This window comes from Rissa tridactyla, chromosome 2 (genome assembly GCF_028500815.1).
Source record: "Rissa tridactyla isolate bRisTri1 chromosome 2, bRisTri1.patW.cur.20221130, whole genome shotgun sequence".
NCBI classification, from domain to species: Eukaryota; Metazoa; Chordata; class Aves; order Charadriiformes; family Laridae; genus Rissa; species Rissa tridactyla.
The window spans coordinates 81935388-81960644 of record NC_071467.1 but is presented as its reverse complement, the minus strand read 5'-3'; the positions used below and the strand labels follow the sequence as shown (position 1 = coordinate 81960644).

Sequence of the window (25257 nt, the reverse complement as noted above, 5' to 3'; positions counted from 1 at the left end):
TCTTCCATTGAAATTAAAAATCTAGTTGTCTTTAGCAGCTTTTTTATAAACAGGATTTCCATTTGACCCACATTAGAAGCTCGCTTTGTTGAGATTTAGAAAGAAATGTCTGTCCTTGCAAAAGAGCAGGGGGGGCTGTTAATATTCAGATTAGATTTCTGCAATGATTAGGTATTATTAGCACTTGAGTTTCAGCTCAAAACTAATATAGTTTGTTCCCTGTCTCGAGAAGTTCTTCTCAAGGAGTCACCTTTCTTCCTCTCGGAAGCAGCAGCCTTTGGAGACGCTAGAGTCTTTTTAACAAATTGCTTTTCAGTCGGACTTGCATCGGGCGAGAAGCTGGAGTGCTCCAACACCTCACCAGCCGTAGGTTCATACAGGACCATCTGCAGCGCAGATGCACGCAGCCTAGCTTTAACACCAGCTGTGCCAGGTGCTGCTAGTCATACGGCTACCCCAAAGCGAAGTGTGGACTAGCTATTTGTGTATTCATGCTGCCGCTCGCATGGCTTCTGCGAATTGCTAAGCTCCATGCTGCCATGCAACTTCAGCACATGCCTTGAGCTAACTCAAAAGGTGCATCACAGAGCCACCACAGCAGCACCAACAGTGTAGACACGTGTCCTGGTTTGAGCAACACAGGACTACTTTCTCTTCCAATGCTTGGGAAAACTGCACTTTTAGAAGACTCTAGCGTCTGAATTTGTGAAAGTATTTACTTTATAGCTAGCTATGGTATGCAGGTTTCAAGGTCTCGGCATTTTTGAGTTAGCCAGGTGCAGGGATGAGGAGGAGCGAGACCTGGACACTCAACCCAAGCTGGCCAACAGGATTATTTCATACCATAAACGTCACATTCAAGATAAACTAGAAAGTTTGCTGAGAAGTTCTCTCTCTCTTCTATGATGGCTGTGATCCTGAGAACTTCTTGCCCCAATGTGGGACCCCTGAGCCCTTCCCTTCCTCCCAAAGCCATAGCACTCACAGTGTCCGACATTTACTGTCTACTGCTGGGAGTGCACAGCTCCCTAATGGTGGAATTGGCTGAGTATAATCCTCGTATATTTTACATTGGTAATGGGATCAATATTGGTTCTTTAATGTTCTTAATACTAATTAACTAGTCTTATTCTATTAAATTTGTTTATATTCCAACCCTCGGGTTTCCTTACTTTTTCCCCGATCACCTTCCCAGGTGGGGAGGGGTCATCAGGTGATAGAGCAATTGTCTAAATAAATGGTTGTGGGTTTCTCAAACCCTAACCATGTGCCATAAAATTCCCAGGACAAAGGAGAAGGAAGCGGAGCGGTGCAACTTGCCTGGCAAGGACAGGGGGTGAGCCCATGGGCAGAGGTCTGCCCTGCCCTGGGCCGTAGGTCCCTCTCCAAGAAGGCACCTGGCATCACCCAGGGGTGGTCGGGCCAGAAAACTTCATGAGATCACAACTTGACACCAAAGCACAAAGTGCTTTTTTCAGCCTTTTCTCCTTGATGGCTCTTAGCGTTTATATCAGGGATGATATGCTTAGCCATATACTTGTTATCTGAGGATAAGTTACATCATATGTTTTACAAGCTTAAATTCCTTCATTCAGTGTAAATTTGTTTTACGGAAGTAAAACTACTAGAAAACAGGGGTCAGTGTCCTGTTCCTGGTAACAGAGGGAACACCGGTCCGCTATAAATGGCATTTATGCTGACTATCTGTGCTGAAGGGCTGATGCTGGAGCCATTAATGTTTGTGTCATAGATGCAGTCTCTGTAGTGCCATTCATTTGCAGAAGTACTCAAATGTAAGGTAGTGGGATCTCCATCATTACTGTCATCTCTCACGTTACCATTTTGTAATTATACTTATTCAGTTATGTAAGGTTGAAGTTAGGAAGGACTGTTAGATTTCACAAGCACTTCTGAAGAGCTATCTGCACAAAAAAAGCTTTATAATAGAAGATAAAACTAGTATGTTTAACACTGATTTTTTTTAAAAAATGTTATTTATGTTCAATTTAATTCAATCAAAAAGAATGGACCAAGGATACTCACTACTCCAGGCAATGCATCACTGAAACTAGTACTGAAACACTGGGAAGGCAGAACTATGTGGCACAGAGGAGCGTAACATGCTGGTGCCCACGTTAGTGGAAGCAGTAAGGTAAAAGACATGTGAAATTCTACAAGAGGTGGATAAACATTCTCAGAAGGATAAAGTTAGCCCCCACAGAGATTCCGCATGAATGTGGCTTTGGTGCTGCTGGGAACAGAGCTAACTCCGGCACTTCTACAGCTACTGAATGCACTACAGACATATCCCCACTTCTATGGCTGCAATATAAACTAGCGGAGAATTGTGGATTTATGGCTATAGATCTGGTGGATTAGGACTGTTCCAACTGTTCTTCGCTTCCAGATAAAATCAGAAAAGAAATTTACTTGCAGTTGGTTTCTCAAAAAATCCCATCAATAGTCCTTTCTTTTTACTGCATTGCCTCAGGACATGGTAGAAAACACTTCTCAGAGAGTTTCGGTAGGCACACGACGAGTTACTGTATGAAAAGACAATATGATAGCTGGGCTCACTTCATAAAATACAGCTTTACACAAGAATAGCCCACTTACCTCACCATTCTGACAAACTGTCCCATGTGTGGCTAACAGTCCGAACTTCCCCTCCCGCGAGCAAGTGGTACTGTTTTCCTGCAGCCAAATGGCTGACACAGTAGACATAAGTACAAAAAGCCTGTACAAAATGAAGCTCAGTTTTATAGCCAACTCGTAAGTACGCTAAGTGAGAAAATGACATATATTCATAAATTATGCTCAGTAGCTATCTAGAGGATAAGACATTTCCTAAAAAGTGCTAAGTTCCTGTTTATAGTATGAAGGATTTCTTAAACTGGCACCAGTGTGGCAATTTGTAATGTGCAACACATTTTGATTGCTACTTAACTGATCTAATTCTACCAAGGAGTATAACTTCTAGTCTCAACAACCCATTTTGTAGTGGGAATCGGGAATTACAGATGAAAAAGTCCAGTCAAAATACCCCTTACCTTTTGAAGCAAACTATGAGTGACTCTTATACTAACAAAAAAAAAAAAACTCCTTTGAAGAGATTATAAATATGTATCAGGAATTAAAATGTAGTCCCCTTGGTTAAAACTGATGGAAATCCCCCAACTCCCCCCCCAAGTCAGCATTAAATGAACGTTAAGAAACACTTGAAAGTATGAACTCCAGTTTCCAGTCCAGTCTAATCGTTTTATCATAACAACCTACTCACTATTTTTAATATTCAAATCAAAGGACAACATTAAAGTAAGAACTTAGTGAGCCTTCTGCAACTCTCTTGCAGTGCCAGGATCACAATATCCCTTGAGAGGTCTGGCTCCTGCCCAAGGCACAGAAGCGCCGGATGCTCCCAGGCATCCCTTTACTCGCCGTACCACTTTACTCACACCTGAGCTTTACACATCGACCCGCGTTCGGGTGTAAACAAAAGGATCACATCATAAACCATAAGGGTTATTGCTTGCTTTTACAGGAATCGAAACAACTTAAAAATACAAAAAAAAAAAAAGGAAGCTTAAGATTTGAGTCATTCTCCATTTACACAAAGTGGATATGGATGTAAGAGATGTAGATGGTCATTAGAGGTCACCGTCTGAGTTAACTTGCTTCTGTTTTCCCACACTGGAACTCCCTTGTCAGTTCAGACATACAGCGATCTTTGGGCAGATTTAGCCCTTTGGCACTGAGGTAATTCACTTACTATATTTTAAACCAAAAATCATTTTATTGGAAGATTTCACAATTGGTTTTAATCTGCAAAAGTTTGCACAATTTTATTTATTTTTTTAAATTCCATAATGTGAGGTTTCCATGTTCTAGCCGTAAGGTGGCTGGTCTTAAACATGTGGGCTTAGGTGAAAAACACACTTAGAGAAATAACATTGAAAATCATTAAAATCCTGAAACGCAGGTGCAGTTAGGTGATACAGCTAAGCCAAATTAAATAGCTCGCTGTTTCCAGTGGGCTGGGCCCGCTGCCCGCTCCCCTTCCCTTGCAGCTGGTCTGACTCTCAGCTGAGCCCTGGGCGAGGTGATGCAGCTCACTGAGCTGGGGGCAAAGGAGCCCAGCCAGAAAAAAACCAAAGCACAACGGGGGAGAGCACACGGTCAGCCCACCCGAAGGAGCTGCTGATTCACTTCAGCTGTCCTACCTGCGCCATCCGGGTGGAAGTATCTAACACCGTTGACGGGATTAGCCCTCAAATAAGGAAAACATCCCACACGTTGTAACGTAAGTTTAACATTTTCACACAACGTAATTTGCCTCTAACGTAAAGCAGCGGGACCAGCTCCGTGATGAAGAGTCGTGCCAGGCACTTAATTGGCAGTTGTGGACTTGAACATCTTCCCGGAAACTCCTACAAATAAAATACTGCAAAATGGCAGAAGGGGCAGATATTTAATTTATGAATCCAAACAAAGACACTGGCTTTATACTAGAGCCATATGGTAAAAAGCTGTACAGTCTCTCAAAAGACTGGCATTTATGGCATTTTTATATGAGCTTTCACAGTCAGACAGGCAAAAAATTCTCCACAGGTTTAAACCTTTTGCTTCAAGAGAGTCACTTTATCTATAAAAAAGCAGGATTCAACTCTTCTCTGTCTAGTTCAGAGCTGAACCTCAGCTTTCAACTGTTCGGTGAGTACTCTGACCAGAGACGTTCTCCTGCCAATTGGTAGTTTATATAGGATGGAGTAGCCAGCTCCGTCAGTAGAGGCTGAGACTGACCCAACCAAAAGTGGACAACAGTCTGCTGAATATGTTACTCACTTGCTTTGTAGGAGAGAAGTCTAATCCCCCAGCTGGAATCAGCAAGAGCGAAAATTTGAACCTTGGCTGTCCACACGGCTTTCTTATGCCATGATTAGCTAGCTCAAAGTGGGTAAGCCTGTCCTTTTTTTCAGCTAGAAAGAAAAACCCATACGATCATTCCTACAGAATTTAAGCTGCACGAATTCAAACATTTTCCAGTAGAAAAAATTTCATTGAAAGATTCCCAGCCAGCTCCACTGTCATGGCCAAATCTCAAACCTTTTTATAACAATCTTTCTACAAAGGTAAAAGAAAATAAAAATTATAAAGTCAAAAGTACTATTCACTTGACTAGAAACTGTGGATAGGATTTCACTTAAACTTTTCTCCCATCAATATCACACTTCCCATTTGGTGAAAAAAAATGCAAAGGATGTGGTACTACATAGGAAGCTACAAAATCTATTAAAATATATTCAAATTTCAAATAATTCACATTATAGTTTTTAAAACAAGTTTTCTTATTGCTGCACATCCTCAGGGTGCTTTACCAATAAGCATGTGATGTATGCCTTTCTTTAATTAACACTTATTAGTCCATAGGCTATGTATGCTGTTGCATGACTTAGGTCTTAAACCTCAGAACTCTACGAACTGTACTCTTTATTAAGTGGTTAGTCACCATACGGTAGAAAAGGAAAATGTTTTTACTATCCTACTGTTGCAAATAGTAGTCGCAAAAGCATACTCTAATACTGAAATACAAACTTGAGGGTGGATTTTGAAGTTCATGTTTATTTTCATTGGCCTGTCTCTTAAGTAGAAAAGGTTTTCGTAGAAGCAGACTAATTATGCCAGCTATATCTGGTTTATACATGTCAGATATTTCTCTATGACAAATTGACCCAGCTCCGGAGTTTAAACATTGGCATGCACATAATACTTGGAGATAAAAGCTGTTTTCTAGGGCATATCAACCCTTGAATGAAGTTCCAGCATGGCCATTTTTAGCGATTCGTCTTGCTTACCTATTGCTGTACTGCAGAGCTCCGTACGGCAGCTGATGGATGACACGGGCTTGGTTGGATCACTTGTGAACAATTTTACAGAAACCAGATTCCCCACCAAAGCACAGCTGAAGCCAGCTCTGATGCAGGGTGTTGACTCAAACCCAGCACAAGCAGCGAAAGCCCCGTGACCACCCCAAACCACCACCCTCATTCGGTAGCTCCCACACAGAGAAGTAAGAGAGCACTGCCCGTCTATACACAACTATACGCTCCCTACCTGCCCTACTATATACCACTGCATAGTAGGATGCGTTTGCTTCCGTCGTTACTGTAATCACCAGGTCTACTGTTTCTCATGTACAGGCCCATGCACTGGAAAACAAAATTTTCTGCTCTACAAACTATTCTGCAGTTCTTTCTGCCAGTTTGTATGAGCTTATTAATATTAATCAGACCTAATGCCAGCGATTTTCTCTCTGACAAAAATAATCCTAACCTAAGGGATATTTCTTTTCTGACCTATCTACTCAACATGAAAACTGCACTGCTGCACGCACTTACCTTCTACAGAATAAACAGATAATCCTTCTTCCTCTTCAGGCAGCAGGAAACTCGCCTTCAACATCGGTACTATCCAAATTAACCTACCATTAGTTTCTTAAGGGAACCAAGGAGGAAAACATGAAGAAAAGCAAGCAGATGACAGAACACCAGGATTTAATGTTTTGGCAATTGCTTATGTCTTACGACTGCAAACACAAGCACTGTTATATCACATAAGAGCATCAGACCAAATCAGTGCTGCCCATCCAACCATCCAAATTACAGTGGACTTCTAGCGGCTCACAGCTCTGCCTTTATTAGTACAACTTAATTAGATTCCAAGCAAATACTCGCTGATCAGCAATGTAAATAAAACCAGAATCAAGGCCACAACTCTAGTTCTGCTCCCAAACATGCCTCCCTCATTGAGAGTTTCGCTTCAGAGAATGCCAATACACTGTTTGCATGGCTCGAAATCCATACGTCGCTGAATAATCTAACAATTAGCAGCTAAACGACGGTGAGTGTTTCCTCATCTCTAATAACACCAAGATACAGGCAGCTAGCCAAGAATCTGGTTCATTAAACAGAAACACAGGTACAAATCCCACAAATGCTTCTTAAGAGCATGACATTATTTCCAGTAAGCGTATATGGAAACTAATACATCTCAGGTTGCCCTCAGGTAGAAAAAGGTCGACTGATTTCATAGACATAGTCCAAAGCAGCCGCAGCACGGACAGCCCCTGGGACTGAACCAGGAACTTCAGTGGCAACTGCCCACCTGCACACAAAAGATCGATTGCACAGAGATGTTTGTTCAGCTAAACATTAAGTCTATTCAAAACCATTTATGAATACACACCAAGGATTTCTTTAGAAATGAGCCTAATTTATATCAGGCTTAACCTTCAAAGCTATTGTTATTATGCCATTAAGTTTGAGCAACCATGTGTTGAAAACGTGTGTATAGCCTTTGTTATGCCGTTAGATTCTCCACTCATCTGTGGAACAACCCAGCAAACGTCCCTGCAGCCCAGAGATTAGGCAACAAAAGACATTCTAGTGTCATATCAACCAGAATTACGCAGCTGTCCTGAGATGAAGTCACAAAATTTCATCCTGGGCTTAAAATTTTCAAACACACCCACGTGACTACATATCACCGTCTTGAAAAAAAATTTAGGAACTGAAAATCCTCAATCACTTCTGTCAGTTTTACTCCCCTTCTTGCACACCAGCCCCAAATTGAAGAATGGCCTCAAACTTACAGCACATTTCAGGAATGAACGTCAAAAGTGCTATGAGAAATCTCTGTTTAACAACCTGTGCTGTTCACCATCAATAAATTAAATCTCCTCTTGCCGGCTCTAGAAAAGCCTTATTTGTATATTTCTTTCTAGCACATATCATGTCCATAATGCATCTTAGCAGAGGGTTTATCTCTTGATCTCTATTTTAACAGAGCTCAGACACAGTGCCAATAAATTAGCACGCTTGGGAATGATTTTGTTTCAACTGAACTAATTTCTCTGGCCTCAAGAACAAGCTTGCTCCAAAGGTTCCCCATGTGCCTAGTCCCACAAACCATAGGGTGGAAGGGACCTCAAGAGAAGTCTAGGTAGTCCCTCTTCTTTCCCCAGGCAGAAAGAGTTACATTTAAGTGATCTCTCACTGGTTATTGTCTTACCTCTTCTTAAAATAATCATTCTCTTCCTTATGCTGCACAAAAACAATGCTTTTTTTTTAATTCCTTTCAGAGGACCTGTTTGATCACTTACTGTTTACATGTGCACCCACTTGAACGGTATCTCTCTTTTATGTGGCATACGACCCATGCAAGAAATATCTTTAAACGTTCAATGCATAGTACATGAAAGGAAATTCTTAGATGTCCATTTTAGGCCAGTTAAAAAGCAATTTATTCAATTTTGGTAGCGAACGCTTAACACAACTAAGAAGTGGATCTCTGTTACTCGTGTTGTCCCTTTCTGGCCAACAAAATCTTCTTTGTGACAATTCCGATCACATATTCTTTATGGCTACCACGTACAGTCTTTATTGGGAATGCCTCCACAGACAAGGAATTTTTACTATGATTTATCCATTTCAAATTATGTCAATTATTTTAACTCAGGTTACTGGCCATCTTCTATCTGTTACAGAGCAAAGGGCAACTATTTCCCACATAAAATCTGAAGTTATCTTTATCTACTCGCACAGTGGAAATCCCATTTCTTGTGTACAACACAGTTACTTGCTTAGTCCTTAGTGGCAGAACAGAGATAGAAGCCGCCTGGTTTCCATGAAAGGCTTTAACATGATTGTAAGTTATGAGGTGTACTGTTAACATAAAAAATCATTCCACCATGTTAATTAAGATGAACTCTGTATTTTTTATTTCAGACGAAGGGCAGCTGGGAGGTATTCCCGGCTGTGACTCCATAACTTTGAAATATAGTCTCTTAGGAGCCGTGAGCAGATTTAACCACGAAGAGCCAAATGCGCCTAGAAACATAAAGTTATATTTAACTATCTCCCTTGCTAATTAGATCAGGGAACTAGAATCATATGGCTAGATTAATTAAGATAAAACAGGGCATTTGTAATAATTAAGTTAGCTATTTGGTCTCCTTGCCAGTGCAGGGAGTCAACGAACATCGTTAACGCAGCAGCTGATGACTGGCACTTCACACCGTGTATGCCCCACGGGTGCAGTCCCACCAAAGCCGCCAAAGAGAGCGCAGAAGACCCCTTAGACAGTTTCATTTTCTTTTTTTTTGTTTTAAGAAGACTGAGTGGCCAGAGGAGCTCCTTGCCTGGAGGAGTCCCTGGGGCCGCTCAGGGGAGAGAAAGTTTCTGGAGGCGGCAGGGTGAGACAGGCGAAAGAATCAAGCCGGGAACCTTGCTTAAAGGTTCAGGAAGCAGCTCAGGAACAAAACTGGAAAAATGCTGTGAGGAGCACGTAGCAGACCCCCAGTTAGACCTCAAAGGTGTTGAAAAGGAAGTTTGGGACCAGGGAGGACTGTGGAAATTTGCTGCAACACAAGAAAACACTGCATACTTGAAACCAACATTAGCATTTGAAAATTGCAAGGGCTCATGAGCAGAGATCGAGCTGCAAATAAACCTTTTTATCTATTATTTTGGTTCTCTCATTGCTCTAAGTTTTCTCTGTTTAATGAGTTAATTAACTGAGATGACTAGTTGTAATTCTAATGAAAATAATTTCCTTTGAGTCTTTTGGTCGTCTTTGGGAGCTCAATGTACAGGAGATGATCTAAATCACGTCAGTTCTCTGGCCCCCTACCTCAGGACCCTCCACAGTGACTAAAGGCTATTTTGTGTCTTCACTCTATCTGTAGCTACAAACTCGTACTTCAGAAAAAAGGCATATATATTTGCCATCGTGAGCTCATTTGGCCTGAACATGGCACTGGTTTAGATGGCACCCATAATGAATTTGCACAGCGATCATGTTGTCGTCTCCATCATTTATAGATGTTGTGCTTTATTTGGACACAATGAAAATCTCAAGCAATTAGAAGTGGACCCAAAGAAGGGTTTCTCTATGAAAGCAACTCGGGCCAGTATGGCTGTGACAGCTACTGGCCCCGATGCACTATGCAGCCCAGCAAAGCCACAGCTTGACAGACAAGCTTTGTCTATTATAATAGCAAATGTTTCCCCTTAAAATGTGTTTTGGAAGGTTTTGCAACTCTCTAATGTAGTTTAATTATGATCTTGCAGCAATTTGTTTAATGTCCTACAGGAATCAAACAGATCTAGTTCGTCCTGAAAATAAGACTCACAATACAAGCTATCACATACAGGTTTGGGTTTGGGTTTTTTTTTTTCCATTTAGTCATGTGACAGTTTTGCTTAAAACTAAAACACCATGTAAAAAGGAAAAAATTATGTTCCTTTTCAGCCACCGGAAGGAGAAATCACATTAATATTTCTTCAAGAAGGTAAAAGTGTTGAATGTTTTTGTCTGGCACAGATCCAAGATTTCCATATTGTTACAGGATTTGCATAAAACTTTGTTTAAGATCAAGTTCTCATGTTGATATGATCTCACTCTAGTGAACATCTAGATTTGGGAGCCATATCCATGCAAACCGTTGGGGTCTAGTAACATCAATTTCAGAGTTTGGAATTAAAGTTTTGCAATAGATGGTCCTGTTCTCATATCTCCGCTTTGTATTACACAGGAATGACAGTACGCATTTAAGCTTATGACATAGATCTTACTGCATTCTGAATGCCTGCTAACGCGCGCAGTGCATGTTAAAGTGTGATTAACGAGGTGTTCTCTGAAATAGGTTGAGTTAGTCCACAGCTGAAAATACGGACTTCTAGAGAGGATAGCCAAGGGGAATGGCAACATAACCAGTTGTGATAATTTAATTGAAGTAATTGCCTCTTTAATAAAGAGGCATGGCAAGGAAGGATACAGAAGCAGAGTTAGCTTGAAGACAACAGAATGTTTTTTACTGTGACACATTTACAAATACACACAAACATAATAAGGTATATCCCAACATGTTAGAATACAAAGTTGATATCAAGTGTATTTAATGGTTTCTTTAACCAGGAGCAAATGTGCCAACGAACTTTGTTTTTGAAGTAGAAAGAAAAAATAAAGCTGCTGAGATAAATATTTCTATTCACAGACTGTAAATTTACTGCCACTGTTTCACAGCAAACTCCTGGACAGACTGTTTTTCTGAACATAAATCTGTCAGTGCGGGACTTCCTTCGCTCCCTATCACCTCTGTGTGGTAGATGGTGAGGGACTTGGATGTTCAGTCTCTTGCCTCACACGGTCAATAGCTGTGGGAGAGCACGCAAAGCCAGTCCGTTTCCCTCAACACTATCCTCCATGTGTCAACTCCAAGTTAGAACAGAGATGGCAAGTATTTAGACACACAATATTTATCCTGCTTCAAGCAAGGGGGATCCATCGTATTTGCCACTTGATGATCGACATGTTTGCTTTTCTCCATAATGCCTTGGTGACAGCATTGTTTCAAGAGATGTTTACAAAAACACCTGTAGGTGATTTGCAGTATGGTTTGAACCCTTGGTAACAGAAGCCACCTCAGCACTGAAGGCCACTTTGTGCCATAGCAGATTGCCAATAGAGTCTATTGTTCAGTCAGGATTGAGACACCATGAAGAGCGAGTGCTACATTGCTCTTGCCATCCCCACCAATAATTTGTTCGTGAGTCTGTCAGTCATTGACTCATCCATGGAAGAGGATGGCAGCTGAACTTTCAGTGACCTCATAATTATTCTAGTGCTTATAAAAAACTACTGTAATATTATTTTTCTTGAGCTCTGTTGAAGCTTTTATTCAATATTGCATGCACGGGAAAAGAGTACACTCGGATGAGCCATCATATTTGAGCGCACATGGCAGCTCTTACTTAGCTCGGTTCTAAAAGTACTATTCATTAAGGCAATGTCATCAGTTCAAGGCAACTGGATGTAAAGTATGCGCCACTATGCAGAAAGCTGAATGTTCCTCTGAATATCACCTAGGGAAATTAGCACTGAGGAAATCATTAAAATGTACTATACTGGTGGAACGTCAGATGGCCACAAATAGTTTAAAAGGGGTTCTGCTGGTACCTCTGCACTGTGGGATGGCTTTCTTCAAGGTGAAGATCTCTGAGGGTAAGGAATGAAGAAAGGGAACTGCGTACAGGAACAGCGAATGGATATATCTGTCTTACCAAAATCCTTCCCTGTGGATGATACCAGATCCATCAAAATTGTCTGCATGGACAACTTGTCAATCTCCTTAAACTCTCACAGTCTGGATGCAGCTTTCTAGAGGCATCAGGATGCTCTTCACTATGAATGTTTGAGTTATGCAGAGCACATATGGACTGCAAACAGGGAAAGAGTTTCCATATTTTCCACATTACTTTAGTCTGCCAATTTTGGCACTTGAATTGTAGGCTTTGGGGCTACCCAGAGCACTCAGGTACACTGCCGATGCCTCACATGCTCCTAGTGAAAGCAAGTTACAAACCAACAGTGCACTCTACTCCATCTCAAGCAAAGCATGGAATGGAAAAGCCTGGAAAATCTGGCCAGATTTTCATTTTTACACTCTGGGGAGCTGTTGTCTCCCTTGCTTCACAGGGCTTGTAGATCTGAAAAGGAAAGCAAGAGTCAACAGGCAGCTTTCATCCACTCTTCAGCGAGATCAGCTACTCCCAGGGCTGGCTGTACATTCACTGGTGCAGAGTTTGCAGACAGGGCTGAGCAACGCTGCTGGAGGAGAACGATCCCCACTCTCTCAGCCCATCTGGTTCGGAAACCTGTTGGTTAGAGCAGCTAGCGCATCTTCCCCGTTTGGCCAAGCTTTTGTGGTGACGGCAAGAAACCCTGAAGAGCTGTTTTCACCACCTCAGAGCTCACTCACTGAATTTGCTTCCTCCCACCAGCTCAGCACAATTAGTAGCAGAAGTCAATCATGCACCTACTGGTGCTGGCCAAAATACAAGCAACAGGAAACTTTGCATATGAATGGGGAATGCCGAAACCATCTCAGTACCGCATCTAGTGGTGACAGGTTTCACCCTATCTTTTTCCAGACTCCTGGATTTATACCACCTTTAGCCTGGTTTTGGCTTTGTTTTTGTTTTCTTTCTCCCCGAATGACGCGCTCCGCTGCTTTCAGGAAGGATGATTACAGGAAGCTGATGTAGCAATTCTCGGGCTCCAGTCTATCTTGGACAAACAGATGTACCAAAGGGTTTCTCATGGTTTTACTCTCCCATGTTGATTACGTGTTTGCAACTGGGTTTTCACTGTTTTCTACATCCTCATTTGCGCTTGTTTTCTGTGTGCTTTTCTAAGGTAGTTAGATGAGAGAGATGTGTACTAGTTCTACTATTGTTGAACCATTCTTTGTTTTGTCTAACTTTGCTTCATTTCTTCTCCATAGTTCAGCAATCATCTTAAATTTGCCTAGCAGATGCACATCTACAGCATCCTGCTATGTGACCACCTTCTACTTCATCCTAAAACAGTTAACAACGTCAAGCTGTAATTTTGAATATGAGCCCCTCCTTCACCAACCGATCACATAAGGAAAACACTAATAGCAGAAAATAAATTCACACAAAAGAACAAGGCTCTATCTTTTTGCAAGGGTTATGCTCTACGCCCGATTGAGTATTTAAGGCCTATTGAAAGAGGAGACGTCCAGCAGCCCCCCGATTTTACTACTTGTAGAGAAGTGGCTTCCATTTGTCATGTAAAGTCATGACAGCACAGATTGCTGCCATTAAAATTATTCCTATGGGAAGCTTTGCCATTATAGTAACTAGGCTTTTGCCTGGAGTAAATGGTTATGCTGCAACATTGCACTCACATCCTCCTCATGCCAATGAGTCAGTACTACAACCACCATCATGACATCATTAGCAAGCAGCCATCAACATATCTTTATAAGTAGCAAAAGGTAGGTGGTTAAGGCCCAAACTTACTCCACATTCAGTGTTGTATCCTTCGTAAGGACAGCAAGTCTCTAATCAAAATGAAGCTCCTACCATCAGTCCTACGGTTTACATTAAACACGAAGTGCATGCTGCTCTGAACAACTGCCAGGGCAGGCGTACATAAAATTAAACCTTTTGAGAAGACATCCAAATTCCTACAGGGTTAAAAAAAAAAAATAAAATATCCCTGGATCAGCAGATCATAATCATATGTGGCACTACTTACCAGGCTAAAATCTAAACTATGCAACATGTGACTAAAAAGCATGTGGCTTTCCCAACACTACAGCCCTGGTGAGGTACTTGGCAGTCTACACCCTGCAAGTGAGATCAAGTCTACAGCCTACTTATTTTCTATTCTGCAGAACACAATACCAAACACATCAAAAGAGATCGGCCTCTGATTTATAGCCTAAGACAGAAGGTTTTTATTAATAAAACTGTTTCCTCAGAGTTAAATTCCATTAACCATACTTAAGAGGGAATTACTACACATCTTGCTCCCAGGCAAAATCTGACCATTCCACATGTGTTACAAATCAGTATCTCTTTACATTTATTGGTGTGCTGAAGAAAGTCAAAGGATCTTATTTTCAGATTCTGGCAAGTCAGGAATCTTTCATGTTTGAGGAATCATGTTGCTATCAATCAGTTTCCATTTTAAACTTATGAATTTTCATACCAAACAACCAATAGCTACATTTTTATGCTAACCGCATTTCTCCATCCTGAAGTAAGAAGCTTAGCTGGCATCACGCTTTTAAGACAGGCAGCTGGGAGATACAAGATGCTGTAGAGAAGACATTAAAGTCCTTTCCATTCCGCATGAGGTGTTTCCCCCCTTCTTCCCCCTGCATTTTTTTTAACTTCAAAGTGTTTCCTACTAATGTATGAAACCTCTATTATGCTGCATATGGTTTCTATTTTCAAGTCTCTAATGCTTTCAGGAATTTCTTTGATTTCTCTAGTTGTTACCTCATTCTTGTCATTCCTGATTGATACAGAAGAAGCTACACAAACCCCTCCTAGTTTTTCTTTCTTTAGTTATGAAGCTGTCTCAACACATCTCTACAGTACTTCAAAACAGCCTGCCTTTACTGCCCTTGTAGGAAAGAAGGTGGGGCCTTGAATATTGGTTGGTAACGCTTCATTATATTTGAACAGCATCCAGTTCTCTCACTTGAAGACCTCAGGTTTTAACCATTACATTTACAGTGCAGCCAAGGACACTACATTTGCACCCACAGACCTAAATCGAGACCAGGGTTTTGCACACAAATGTGTACATACACACTCAGCATCCTCTTCTTGCAGATGGAGGGGGGGGAGGAAAGGAAATACTCTGAAATTCTTGTTTTCAAAAGTAGTGCAAAATCAACTTTCAATGGCAAGTTTCCAAACAATTAGTAGCTCCATGGCAGCTGAATGCCTGAAAACGTAGCCGCGTGGAATTCTCTCAAGATTTCATGGGAAGGCCTGTTCCTGCCCTGCAACCAGCTTCTGTCCCTCAGTGTATCCCACTGGGGCCTGGGTGGACGCTTGCACAAGGGAAGAATTTGGCATTGTTCAGATGGAAGCTCTCCTGTACATGGGAGGCTCTGCTGAAGGACTTCATGGTTCACTGCATGGGGCAAAGCTACCAGTAGAACACAACACAAACACAAGAAACTTCACTTGGAAAACACAATTTATTCCAGAGACTTAATATTAAAAGACCAAAACACACAAATACTTAAGGACTAGAGGTAGTTCTAGTCACAGTTCTGAAATTATGGGGCACGTACACCCTATAGTCTCAGGGAAGGGGTATGCTCCAAAGATAAGCCACTTTCTGAAATAAATCAATCCTTTATTACCAGGATGCTTCAGTGGGTGTTGCATTTCAAATGTAAAGGAGCATGGAAAGAGAAGCAAGAAAAGAAAAAAAAAAAAAGAAAAAGAAGAGGGAGGAGGAGAAAAGAAAAAGCATGATCATTGCTTCACACAGTAAGTGGAACAGTAATTTTTGATGCTGATTTTATTTTAAATGGATATGATATGCTTGAAGGTTCATATCAACAGAAAAACCTGCTGCATGATTGCTTTTTGGCAGCTACGTACAATTTTCCCGAATTACACAATCAGCTATTTCATACATGAAGCATACAAGAACAGACAGAGCCACCATCAATTTCCCTACGCTTTGGGTTTATTCCATCCACAGACCAGAGCTGGCGCTCTCCAGTGAAACTACAACAGCCAGACAAAAAGAAAATATTCACTGCCTACAATCCGGTAGGTAGGAAGATCACAAAGCAAAGCTTCTCCCTCATAGAAAGTTCTGTGAGACGGCGAGTAGAGACAGCAAGTGCAAAAACCTTTGGCCGTGCCCTTAGTTCTTCCCTTCCCCCCTAAAGCTTGAAGGGTCAGTACAAAATTCTTGGAAACCCTCTGAAGACAAAAGGATTGTGAGGGTCAAGGTATCTCCACTGGAGAGAGCTGTGGCAGCAGATGCCGCATCTTCCCGTGTTTCGGCACTGCCCACCCCAGGCTCTCACTGCTCCTGTGCTCAATGGGGAACCGCTACGATGGGAAAAAACCCTCAGTGTTTGAAGCCTGACTGCTGATCTAGGTGGTGCCTGGCAAGCATCTGGCAAGCAGAGAGGTGACAGCAAGGCAGATTTCAGGGCTCCAATGGCAGTGCTTCTTCAGAAGGGACCTTAATTGAAAACACTGGAAATACCAAGTAATCACCAGGCAAGGGGCCTCGGGGTGTATATTTTCCCGCAAATGCTCATCACCCTAGAGGGGAAGCAATAAAACCCACTGCCATCCTCTGTTTAAGAGCCCACTTGCAATATTCTTTTGTCTTCTTTAACTCCAGCTTGACAAATACACCAGTTGTCTCTGTTCAGAAACTAACAGTCATTAGCTTACAAAATTATCCATTTCCAACAGGCTTAAGCATGCTCACGCTGAAGAGAAACCTATCGCCTAATTTTGGACGAGAGCATCCGCTGGGGAGGAAAAGGGGCGGAGGAGGAACGAGCACCGATGCCAGCATCGAGATGCAACAATTCGAACAAAAGAGATTTCAAGATGTCGCACTAACACACACACCCCCAAAGAAAAAAAAATTAAAAAAAAAAATCTTCCTCTTGAAAGATCGCTTCCCCCCGGCAGCGGCGGATGCTGCAGCAGACCGCCCGGCCACGCAGAGCACGAGTGTCCCCCCCGAGAGGGAGCCCGGCAGCGAGCACGTCCCCGCGGCGTGGCCGCTCCACAGGGCGCCCAGCTGCGGCACCCAAAAGGGACCCACCGGCGGCCCCGCCGCACCCGCCCTGCTGACGAGGACCCCCCTGCTCCCCTTTCTCTGCGTCGCCCCGCCAAGGGGGAGGCGGGGGTGTGGAGCCCGAGGGGGGGGGGGCTCTGCGGACACGCCGCGGCCACTCGCCGCCCGCCGCCCGAAATCTGCTGCGGGCGGGGAGGGATGGAGGGGGGGGGGTGGATGGGGGGCAGCACAGCCTTCCTTTTCCCCCTGCAAAAATGTCAGATTTTGTCTCGGCGAGGTGAGGGGGTGCACGGGGTGGGGGGGGGACGACACACACGACACACGGGTCCGCTCCGCGATCGCGCACGGTACCAAGATGCCAAAGGGACGCCGAGCGCAGTGCGGGAGTGAAGGGCGTCGGCGTTGACGCCATTCACCTCCACGGGTGAAGCCCCGGCAAGGCCGGGAGGGGGGGGGGGACATGGAGGGGATGGGGGGGGGGGCGGCCCGGGGGGTCTCATCGCGGCGCCTTTGTTCCGCCGCCGGCCCCATCCCCGCCCCCGCCTCCGCGCATGCGCCGGGCAGAGACAAAGGCGCGGGCAGGGGCGGTGGGGGCTTCATTCATCACCCCCCCGCTCCCACCCGCGGCACGCCGCCCCCGTGGGGAGCCCACCCGGCATGGCGGGAGGGTGGGGTCCCGTGTGTCGTCGCGCCCCCCCCCCTCGGCATGAGCCGCCACGCCCAGCTGATGCACGGGGGGGAAAGTTCCTTGCGGGAGCCGCGTTTGAAAGACACGCGTGTGCGTGGGGAGAGGCGACCACTGCGAGGCGGGTCGGGAGGAGAAAGTAAAAAAAAAAAAGAAAAGGCGGTAGGGAGGTGTAGCTTGCTTTGGGGGGGGAACGGAAAAGAAGGGGGAGGAAAAGGGGGTGATCTGTGGGAAAGAGGGGGGCGGCATTCGATGAATATTCATGAAATCAGCGCATCGGGGCGCCGTGAACGGAGCAGCATCGCGGGGCGGGGGGGAGTGGGGGGGTGGGACACAAGCTGCGGTCCCTGCCTATTTTGATGACCGGTCCGTAGCCCCTTCCCCAGGCAGGACTCGGTCAGCCGAGCCCCCTCTCCCCCCCCCCCCCCCCCAGAAAAAAAATAAACCCCCCCGGCTTGTCATAACGCCCCCCCCCCCCCCCCCCCGCCCCGCGAGACCGGGGATGAGAATCCACGCACGCGTGACCGGCAAAGGCAGCGCCGCTCCTTCTCTGCCTCGCCGAGAACAATCGCATTGTTGCCCGCCACAATGGGCACGCGCCGCCCCGCCGAGCCCCCGGGCAAGCATCAGGCTGGGAAGATGACAAGGAGAGGGGGTTGGGGGCGGGGGGGGGGGAGGGGGGGGGGCGGTGGTGGTGCAGGGAGGTGCCGGGGGGCCCCCCCCCGGCACCTCCCTGCACCACCACCGCCCCCCCCCCTCCCCGCTCCCTGCCATCTTCCTAGCGTGGTGCGTTTTCTTCTCCGAGCGCTTCATTTCGTGGAGAGCTTTGGAAAAATCGTTCTGATTTTTTGGTGGGTTTTTTTTTGTTTTTTTTTTTTTTTTTTTTAAATTCTTATTATTTTCTCTAAGCAGCCTCCCTTTGGAAACAGACTCAAGGCACCGAAAAGAAATGGGGCATAAAGCACTATTTTTTCCCACCACACCCATCCTCTTGCTTCCTTCCATCCTCCCCGCAGAAAGCGTTATCGGGCATTTAAATTTCACGGAGTAGCCTTCAGTCTTTTTTTTTTTTTTTTTTTTTTTTATGCCTCGAAGCCGCTCCGAGGCGGTTTCCCTCTCGAGGAATCGAGCTCCTCGCAGCGATACTCCCAAAATGTGCCCGGGGAGGTGGCTCCCAGTCTGCTCTGCTCTGCTTTCCCCGCTCTTTCCCATTCACACGCACATCTCCTTTCCCCGCATCTGAGACACCACGGTGAGGGGCTGGGGGATTGGGGGTGAAAAACAAAACAGATATATATCTATATCTCTAAAAAATGCAAAGCTCTCGGAGTCTCCTATGTAAATGGCATAAGTGAGATATACCGCTTCTTACCTTTTTATGTTTTTCCTCTCTCCCCCTCTGTGTATTTGTGTGCTGGGGTGTCACAAAGAGAGTCCCAGGTAGCCCAGAGCCCGCTCGGCTTGGTCTGAGTGCTGTGGCTCTCCCCTGCTCGCTCGCCGGGACCGGAGTGACTAGTGCCTGCTGGAGCAATGCCGCCGCTACCGCGGCTGCTGCCTCTGCATTTCTCACTCTCTCCCCCTCCCTCTTTCCCTCCCTCCCTCCCCCCCCCCCCCCCCCCCTTCTCTGTGACAGTCTGTGGGCAGTTCAAAAGCCACACGCACTTATTTATTTATTTTTCCGCCCTCGGAGGCGGGAGATGCGCTGTGCGACGTTCGCGCTTAGGGGGCGCACGGACCCAAGGTTTTAAATATTAGCCTTGCGCGCTGCGGCGGGGATGGGGGGTCTTGCTCGGAGGTCCGCAAGCGCACCTTGCAACCTTACCGCCCCCCAAAAAATAAAATAATCTCAGGGAGGATGCCGTCGAGGAGGGGACGGGGAGCGAGAAGGGAGAAGCCTTGGTGCTCCGAGGAGAGCGGGCGCGGCGCGGGGCGGCACGCCGAGGTGCGGGGAGCTCCGCCGCCCTCCGCACCCGCTCCGCTGCGGGGGCGGCTTTGCCGGCGGTGCCCCGAGGGGCGGCGGCGGCGTCGGCGGGTTCGGCCCCGGCGGAGCTGGGAAGCTGCGCGGCGGAGGGAGCGGGCAAGCCCGGCCGCCCACCCACAGGTGCAGCCCTTTCGGGGAGAGCGGGAGCCCGCTCCCCCCGCCGGAGAGGGGCGGCACGGGCGGAGGAGACTGAAAAATCCCAGGCGTTTTTTGCTTTTGGCACGCTTACGGAGAGGTTCTGCCCGTTAAACAAAAAAAAAAAAAAAATAAAAATAGAGAGAGAGGAAAGCAACCCATTTCTCAGGAGAATGGATCTCTCCTGGGCGCTCTTGCAGCCGAAGAGCTGGCCCGGACGTCGCTGGGGCTTCAGGTCTGGTACATCCCTCCAGCTCTCCCCTGTTCTAAAGCGTCCCTGGGGCCTCCGCGGCACCCCCGCACTCTCCGCCACAACTAAGGGCTCTGCCCGCACCTTCCCACCTCCCTCTTTTTAAAACCCCGCCGCCAGGTACTGGTCGGCTGTGGCGGAGCCGGGCGCGCCCTGCCCGCCGCTCCGCGCTGCGGGAGCCCGCCGGCGGCGGCGGCGGTGGCTGATGCGCGGGGCTGGGGCGCCCTCTGCTCCCCGGCGGGCCGGCGCTGCTGGGCCGAGCCGAGCGCTGGTTCCCGGGTGGGTGATCGCCCCCCGTGTCCCCGCTGCCCGGGAAGGCCGGTGGAAGGAAACGTCCCCGCTGGGAGCCGCGATCCGCGGTGGCGGCATCTCTGAGGGGCACGGAGGGGAGCGGTCCGGCTACGCCGCGGCTCCAAAGGCGGCAGCACCATCTTCCAGCAGGGACAATGAAACCTGTTTCCCGTTCATGTGGGGACAAGCGCCGAGTGGGAGACGCGTAGCTGGCCCGTGATAAGGATAATTCTGTTTTGCCTTTTCGGTAGAGATGGAGCGAAAAGGGCGCAGGGCACGTGGCGAGGGCGAGGGCGGGGGCGGCGGCCAGGATGTCGTGCTGCAGGGACGTGGTGTGCGGTGCGATGTGCGAGGCGAGGAGTCCCGCTTTCCCGTACATTTCCACGTAGGGAAACGATCGGGAAATAAAATGGGTTTGGGGTTTATACTTTCCACGCACCGCACCCCGCAGCCTGTGGCCGTGCCGAGCGTCCCGCCGGGGCGGGGAGGGGACTCGGCACCAGCCGCCGGGGGAGACGCGGGGGTCAGGGGAGGGCGGGCAGCGCAGCGGGACCCCCCGGTGTCCCCCCGCGGTCACATAAAAGCTCCAGGCGTGGAGGGAGGGAAGGAGGGAGGGAGTGAGCGTGGGCACGGCGGGTTCCCCGGGCGACTGCAGGGACAATTACGCAGATTTTCGTGCAAACCTTCACACGCCAGCCTTCGCTTCAGCCTTTCCCCCCCCCCCCCCCCCTTGATTCTCCTCCGCATCTCCCTTTTTTTCCCCCGGTGGTTTCACCCGCGCTCCGCAGCCGCGGGGCGCAGCAGCTCGCCGTGCCACACCTGCCCGAATGCAGCACCGCACCCCTCCCCAGGCGCCCTGGGGGGCTGGCTGCGCCCTGCCGCAGCTGGAGGAGGGAGGGAGGGAGGGCAGGCGGGACCCCCACACACACCCCAACCCGCGACATCTCCCCGCTCACGATAACGGGCAGCTGGGAGGGGCTGCACCGCACGCGTGAAGCAAGCAGCATTTACCCTTAAATTGGGTAATCGAGGAAAAAATTAAAAGGGGTGGGGGGGGAGCACGCTGATATACGTCTCAGCTGTCGGGGAGGGGGGGTGGGGGAGAACTGCTCCCCGAGGAGCCGAAGCGCGTCCTGCCCCCCGCGCTGCCTCCGCGGCTCTCCGCGGGGAGAAGCGGGCGGCGGCTGCCGGGCTCCGCGCAGACCGGGGCCACCCGCTCGTGTTCCCCGGAGCATCTCCTGTAGAGGGAGCAGTAAGGCCGGCGCCTGCCCTGCCCGTCAGTGGCCTGCTGCAAGGTCAAGGGGCGAAAAATCCCCCTCCCCGGCTTTATTTCTGAGGCATGCCTGTTTGAGAGGCAGGGCTGCAGAGAAGTGACAGGCAAAATGGGTCCAAAATCTAGCCAGGAAATAAGGCTGAGGCAGGCAGAGCACAGCACGCCCACGGAATGGCTCGGTCATGGACTGGGCTTGAAATGGGGTCCTGGACCATAAGTAGGGCTCAGGGGAAGCCCTAGGTTAGATTGGGCAGGCACAGTCAGGGCTAACAGTGCCCACGGGGCCATGACATTTGGGCTGTAGAGATTGTCGTGTAAAATTGCCCAACCACTACAGAACCAGTGTGAAATAATACAATAGGAGGAAAGAAACAGGCCGGTATTTAAGCCTGTATTTGAAGGTGAATGTTTAGGCAGTGAATGTTCACCTGCAAGAAGTCAAGCAGTATCTGACTTGGTAAAGGAAAGAGAAGTTACACAGGCTTCCCAGGATATCAAGGAAATAAAATTCCTGAGTGTGTACTGAGTCACTTGCTTGGGAAAGCCTGTACAACCAAAAGTGGCACAGAAACAGTCACTGCTGCTACCAGTTTGAGAGGGGTTTTGATCCTTTTGCTGTTTTTACCAGCTAGAGGGTTGAGATGATAACCACGGTTTACCAGCAAGTATTCTTTTCAATATACCTCCATGCTAAATGATGTATCTCTGAACAAACGCCTCTGAAATCTGAATTCATCAAATGGTCCCTTTAGTTACTTTGTTACATCAAGTTATCATACATATCTGTATGTGTTATTTGATACATGTGACACATTTATCCAAATGGAAATTCTAAGCAGCATTTGAACATCCTTGTCGTAACTAAGGGCGTGTAAGGTATCTCCACCTTTTCCTCGTATGTCGAAGGAATTGAAAGAAAAAGTTGGTATCAGGAAGAAGAAAAAGCACTGAACAGAGACACCTGCAAAAAGATGGAGAAGCAGGTTGCTCTGGAAATATAGGTACACCTACACCCTTCTGTGTAATGTAACAGTTCACTGTTTTTCGAAATCCACACTGTTACTCTGCTGTGACAAACACCCGAGCTACCTCCTCCTCCTTGGCCAGCTCCTCTTGTCACCTCTTGCCAGTTATTCCATATCAGTACCTTTCCCTCCAGTTTCAACCTTTCATACCCAACTTTATTCAGCCCTGTCTGTCTTCCAGGTCTCACCCACTGCCATATTTCCATCTTCCCCATTCGGGAACAAAACCAATCCTAAATACTTTTTTTTTTCCCTCTTTAATTTGTATCCAGTTTGTTCTTCTGATTAGTAATTGACTCTTTGCTCCGTGATTGTCTCGGGTCTGACAACAGGGCGACAGGCAGCAGCTCTTAGCCCAGTATTATCACAGCACAAGTCCAAAGTACTCACAAGGCCACCTGCCCTCTTCTTCTCCCACCCTGCCAACATCCTTCCTTCCCTGTCACCCAGCACCTCCATGTCTGTGTCTGACCGCTCTTTGATCTTTTTTCCTCAGGAGAAGCTCATATCAGTAAGGAGCACCTACCCTGGGGCTGTGGGCGCCTTTTCGTTTGACCCCGTAGGAAAAGAGAAATGACCAGCGAGCAAGAAAAACCCCAAATCTCCAAGTTAAAAATCCCACCTGTGCTCCTCTTTCAGAAGCAGCCTAAGCAAGAGAAACGCCTCCTTCCTTCCACTTACCAGCCCAAGAAGACACAAGCAAACCCAAAGTCGGAACAGCCCAGGGCTTTCCAAACCTGCCAACTTCGGCTGCATCTGCCGGGGCGGCCTGGCCCCCCCAGCCGCCATCTGCTGCGCTATTTCCAACGCTGCACCACAAGAGGGAGCATTTTGTCCAGTTTATTGGCAAAACCTAGTTTTCCCCTCTGTTGAGGCGAAGCATACAGTTTCCCGTATGTAGAGGTTTTCCCAAGCCCGTTTATTAAATAAGCATTTTCGTAATGACATTTCTTCATTTTACCATGCAATTCAATTTTTTAACATTTCGTAGGAGTGTTATTCATGTTTATTAAGTTTTATTATGAGTATCTGTAATGTAATTAGGGTCTAATTCCCTATTGATTCACCTGGTCATAAAGTCACTTAGTCTGGGGAAAATAAAAATGTCAGTGTGAGGCTTATGTAAAATTTTCTATTTGCAGTGGGCATTCTCCTCATAAATGTAAATTTATCTGCTCTAGGTGAGCCTGCTCTGGCAGGGGGGTTGGACTAGATGATCTCCAGAGGTCCCTTCCAACCCCTATCATTCTGTGATTCTGTAAATACAAGCTACACAAATTTCAAAAACTGATTGCAATCGCACAGGCAGGCAAAAGGTGCTTTTTCACAAATTTGCAGTCAAAGCGCGTAAAATAAACAGCTCTGATAAAATCATAAAACAACGACTTTGATAAACGCCTACTGGAACACCTCAATCCAAATTTAAGTCCTGACGTGAAGACAGATGCAAGCCTCTGATAACAATTTTAACGACCCAAAGCTGTACGGTGGCAGGCATAGGTCAGGCTAGTCGTGCTAGACTGGGTGTTATTGTTTATACCATAACGAGTGGTGCTTCATGCCTATAGCCAGGTAGGGATACATGGGTTGTGAACCCAGCTTTACCCCAACATTCCTGGCTTCAGCTCAGTCAATAACGCAAAGCATATGTGCCTCCCAGGAGGTCTTGCTCTAGCCATTGATTTTAAAAGGCTTCCTTGCTCCACCGAAGTCTGCATGCAAGTTTTCCCAAAGATGGATATAGTTGCTGTTCTGACAGTACAATTATCTGGGTTATTTCTGTCTCCAACCCCATTTACCCTTAAGAGTTAGAGTTGCTTACGGACAAAAGAAAGAAATGTGCTCAAGTACTGTAGGCTTCCCTTACGATTTATGTATGCCAGGCTCCTCTGTGACCATCTATAGGTTAGATCTCGGAGTCTTTGCTCCGTTTTCACTTGGAAGTTTCACCAAAGCAACAGCTGAATAAGGTATTCACTGTGTGGCTTCTATGGCCACAAAAATGTCTTTCAGCTGGAGTGACTGTATCAATATCTTGATAGTGATCAGAATTGACTTCTCGTGTAGCATTTTCTTCTGTTCTCATTCAACTACAAGAATGTCAGTAATGTAGGATCAAATGCATGACTGACTGGATGATCTAACTAATGTGACAGATAGGATGTACCTCCTACAAGGTAGGAGAGGTGAGGCGCACAGAAAAGAGTGTCAAATACCCTGAGAGAAGAAAAACGTGATTCTCTGCTCCAGTACTTGATGTTCTGATCTCCTCACCGAAGGCTGCCTATGTGCCTCAGTTACTGGGCTAAAACATTGCTCTGTTTGAAACGCAAATTGGATTCCTACCTTGAGAGAGAACTTCTGGCGGTGAACCCTGGGGCTGTGTCCCTGCAGGCACTGTTAGCCTTATGTGTCCCCTCCAAGCTTCCCCTGGGACCTCCCCCCACC

At 46.7% G+C, this 25257-nt stretch overlaps 1 protein-coding gene across 2 annotated transcripts in view; it reads right to left on the bottom strand.

Annotated features, from left to right (window-relative positions):
- The window catches only part of BASP1 (brain abundant membrane attached signal protein 1), a 51736-nt gene extending 32312 nt beyond the window's left edge, over positions 1-19424 (bottom strand). The window contains exon 1 of one of the 2 annotated variants that reach the window (XM_054192238.1): positions 19227-19424. Coding sequence is in view for 1 of the 2 variants with exons in the window: in XM_054192237.1 (XP_054048212.1) it covers positions 2617-2724 (108 nt within the window). In the remaining variant the exon portion in view is untranslated. Of the gene's footprint in view, positions 1-2616; positions 3189-19226 lie in introns of those variants that run through there. The other variant, XM_054192237.1, reaches the window with a different exon arrangement.
- Positions 19425-25257: the final 5833 nt, after the last annotated feature.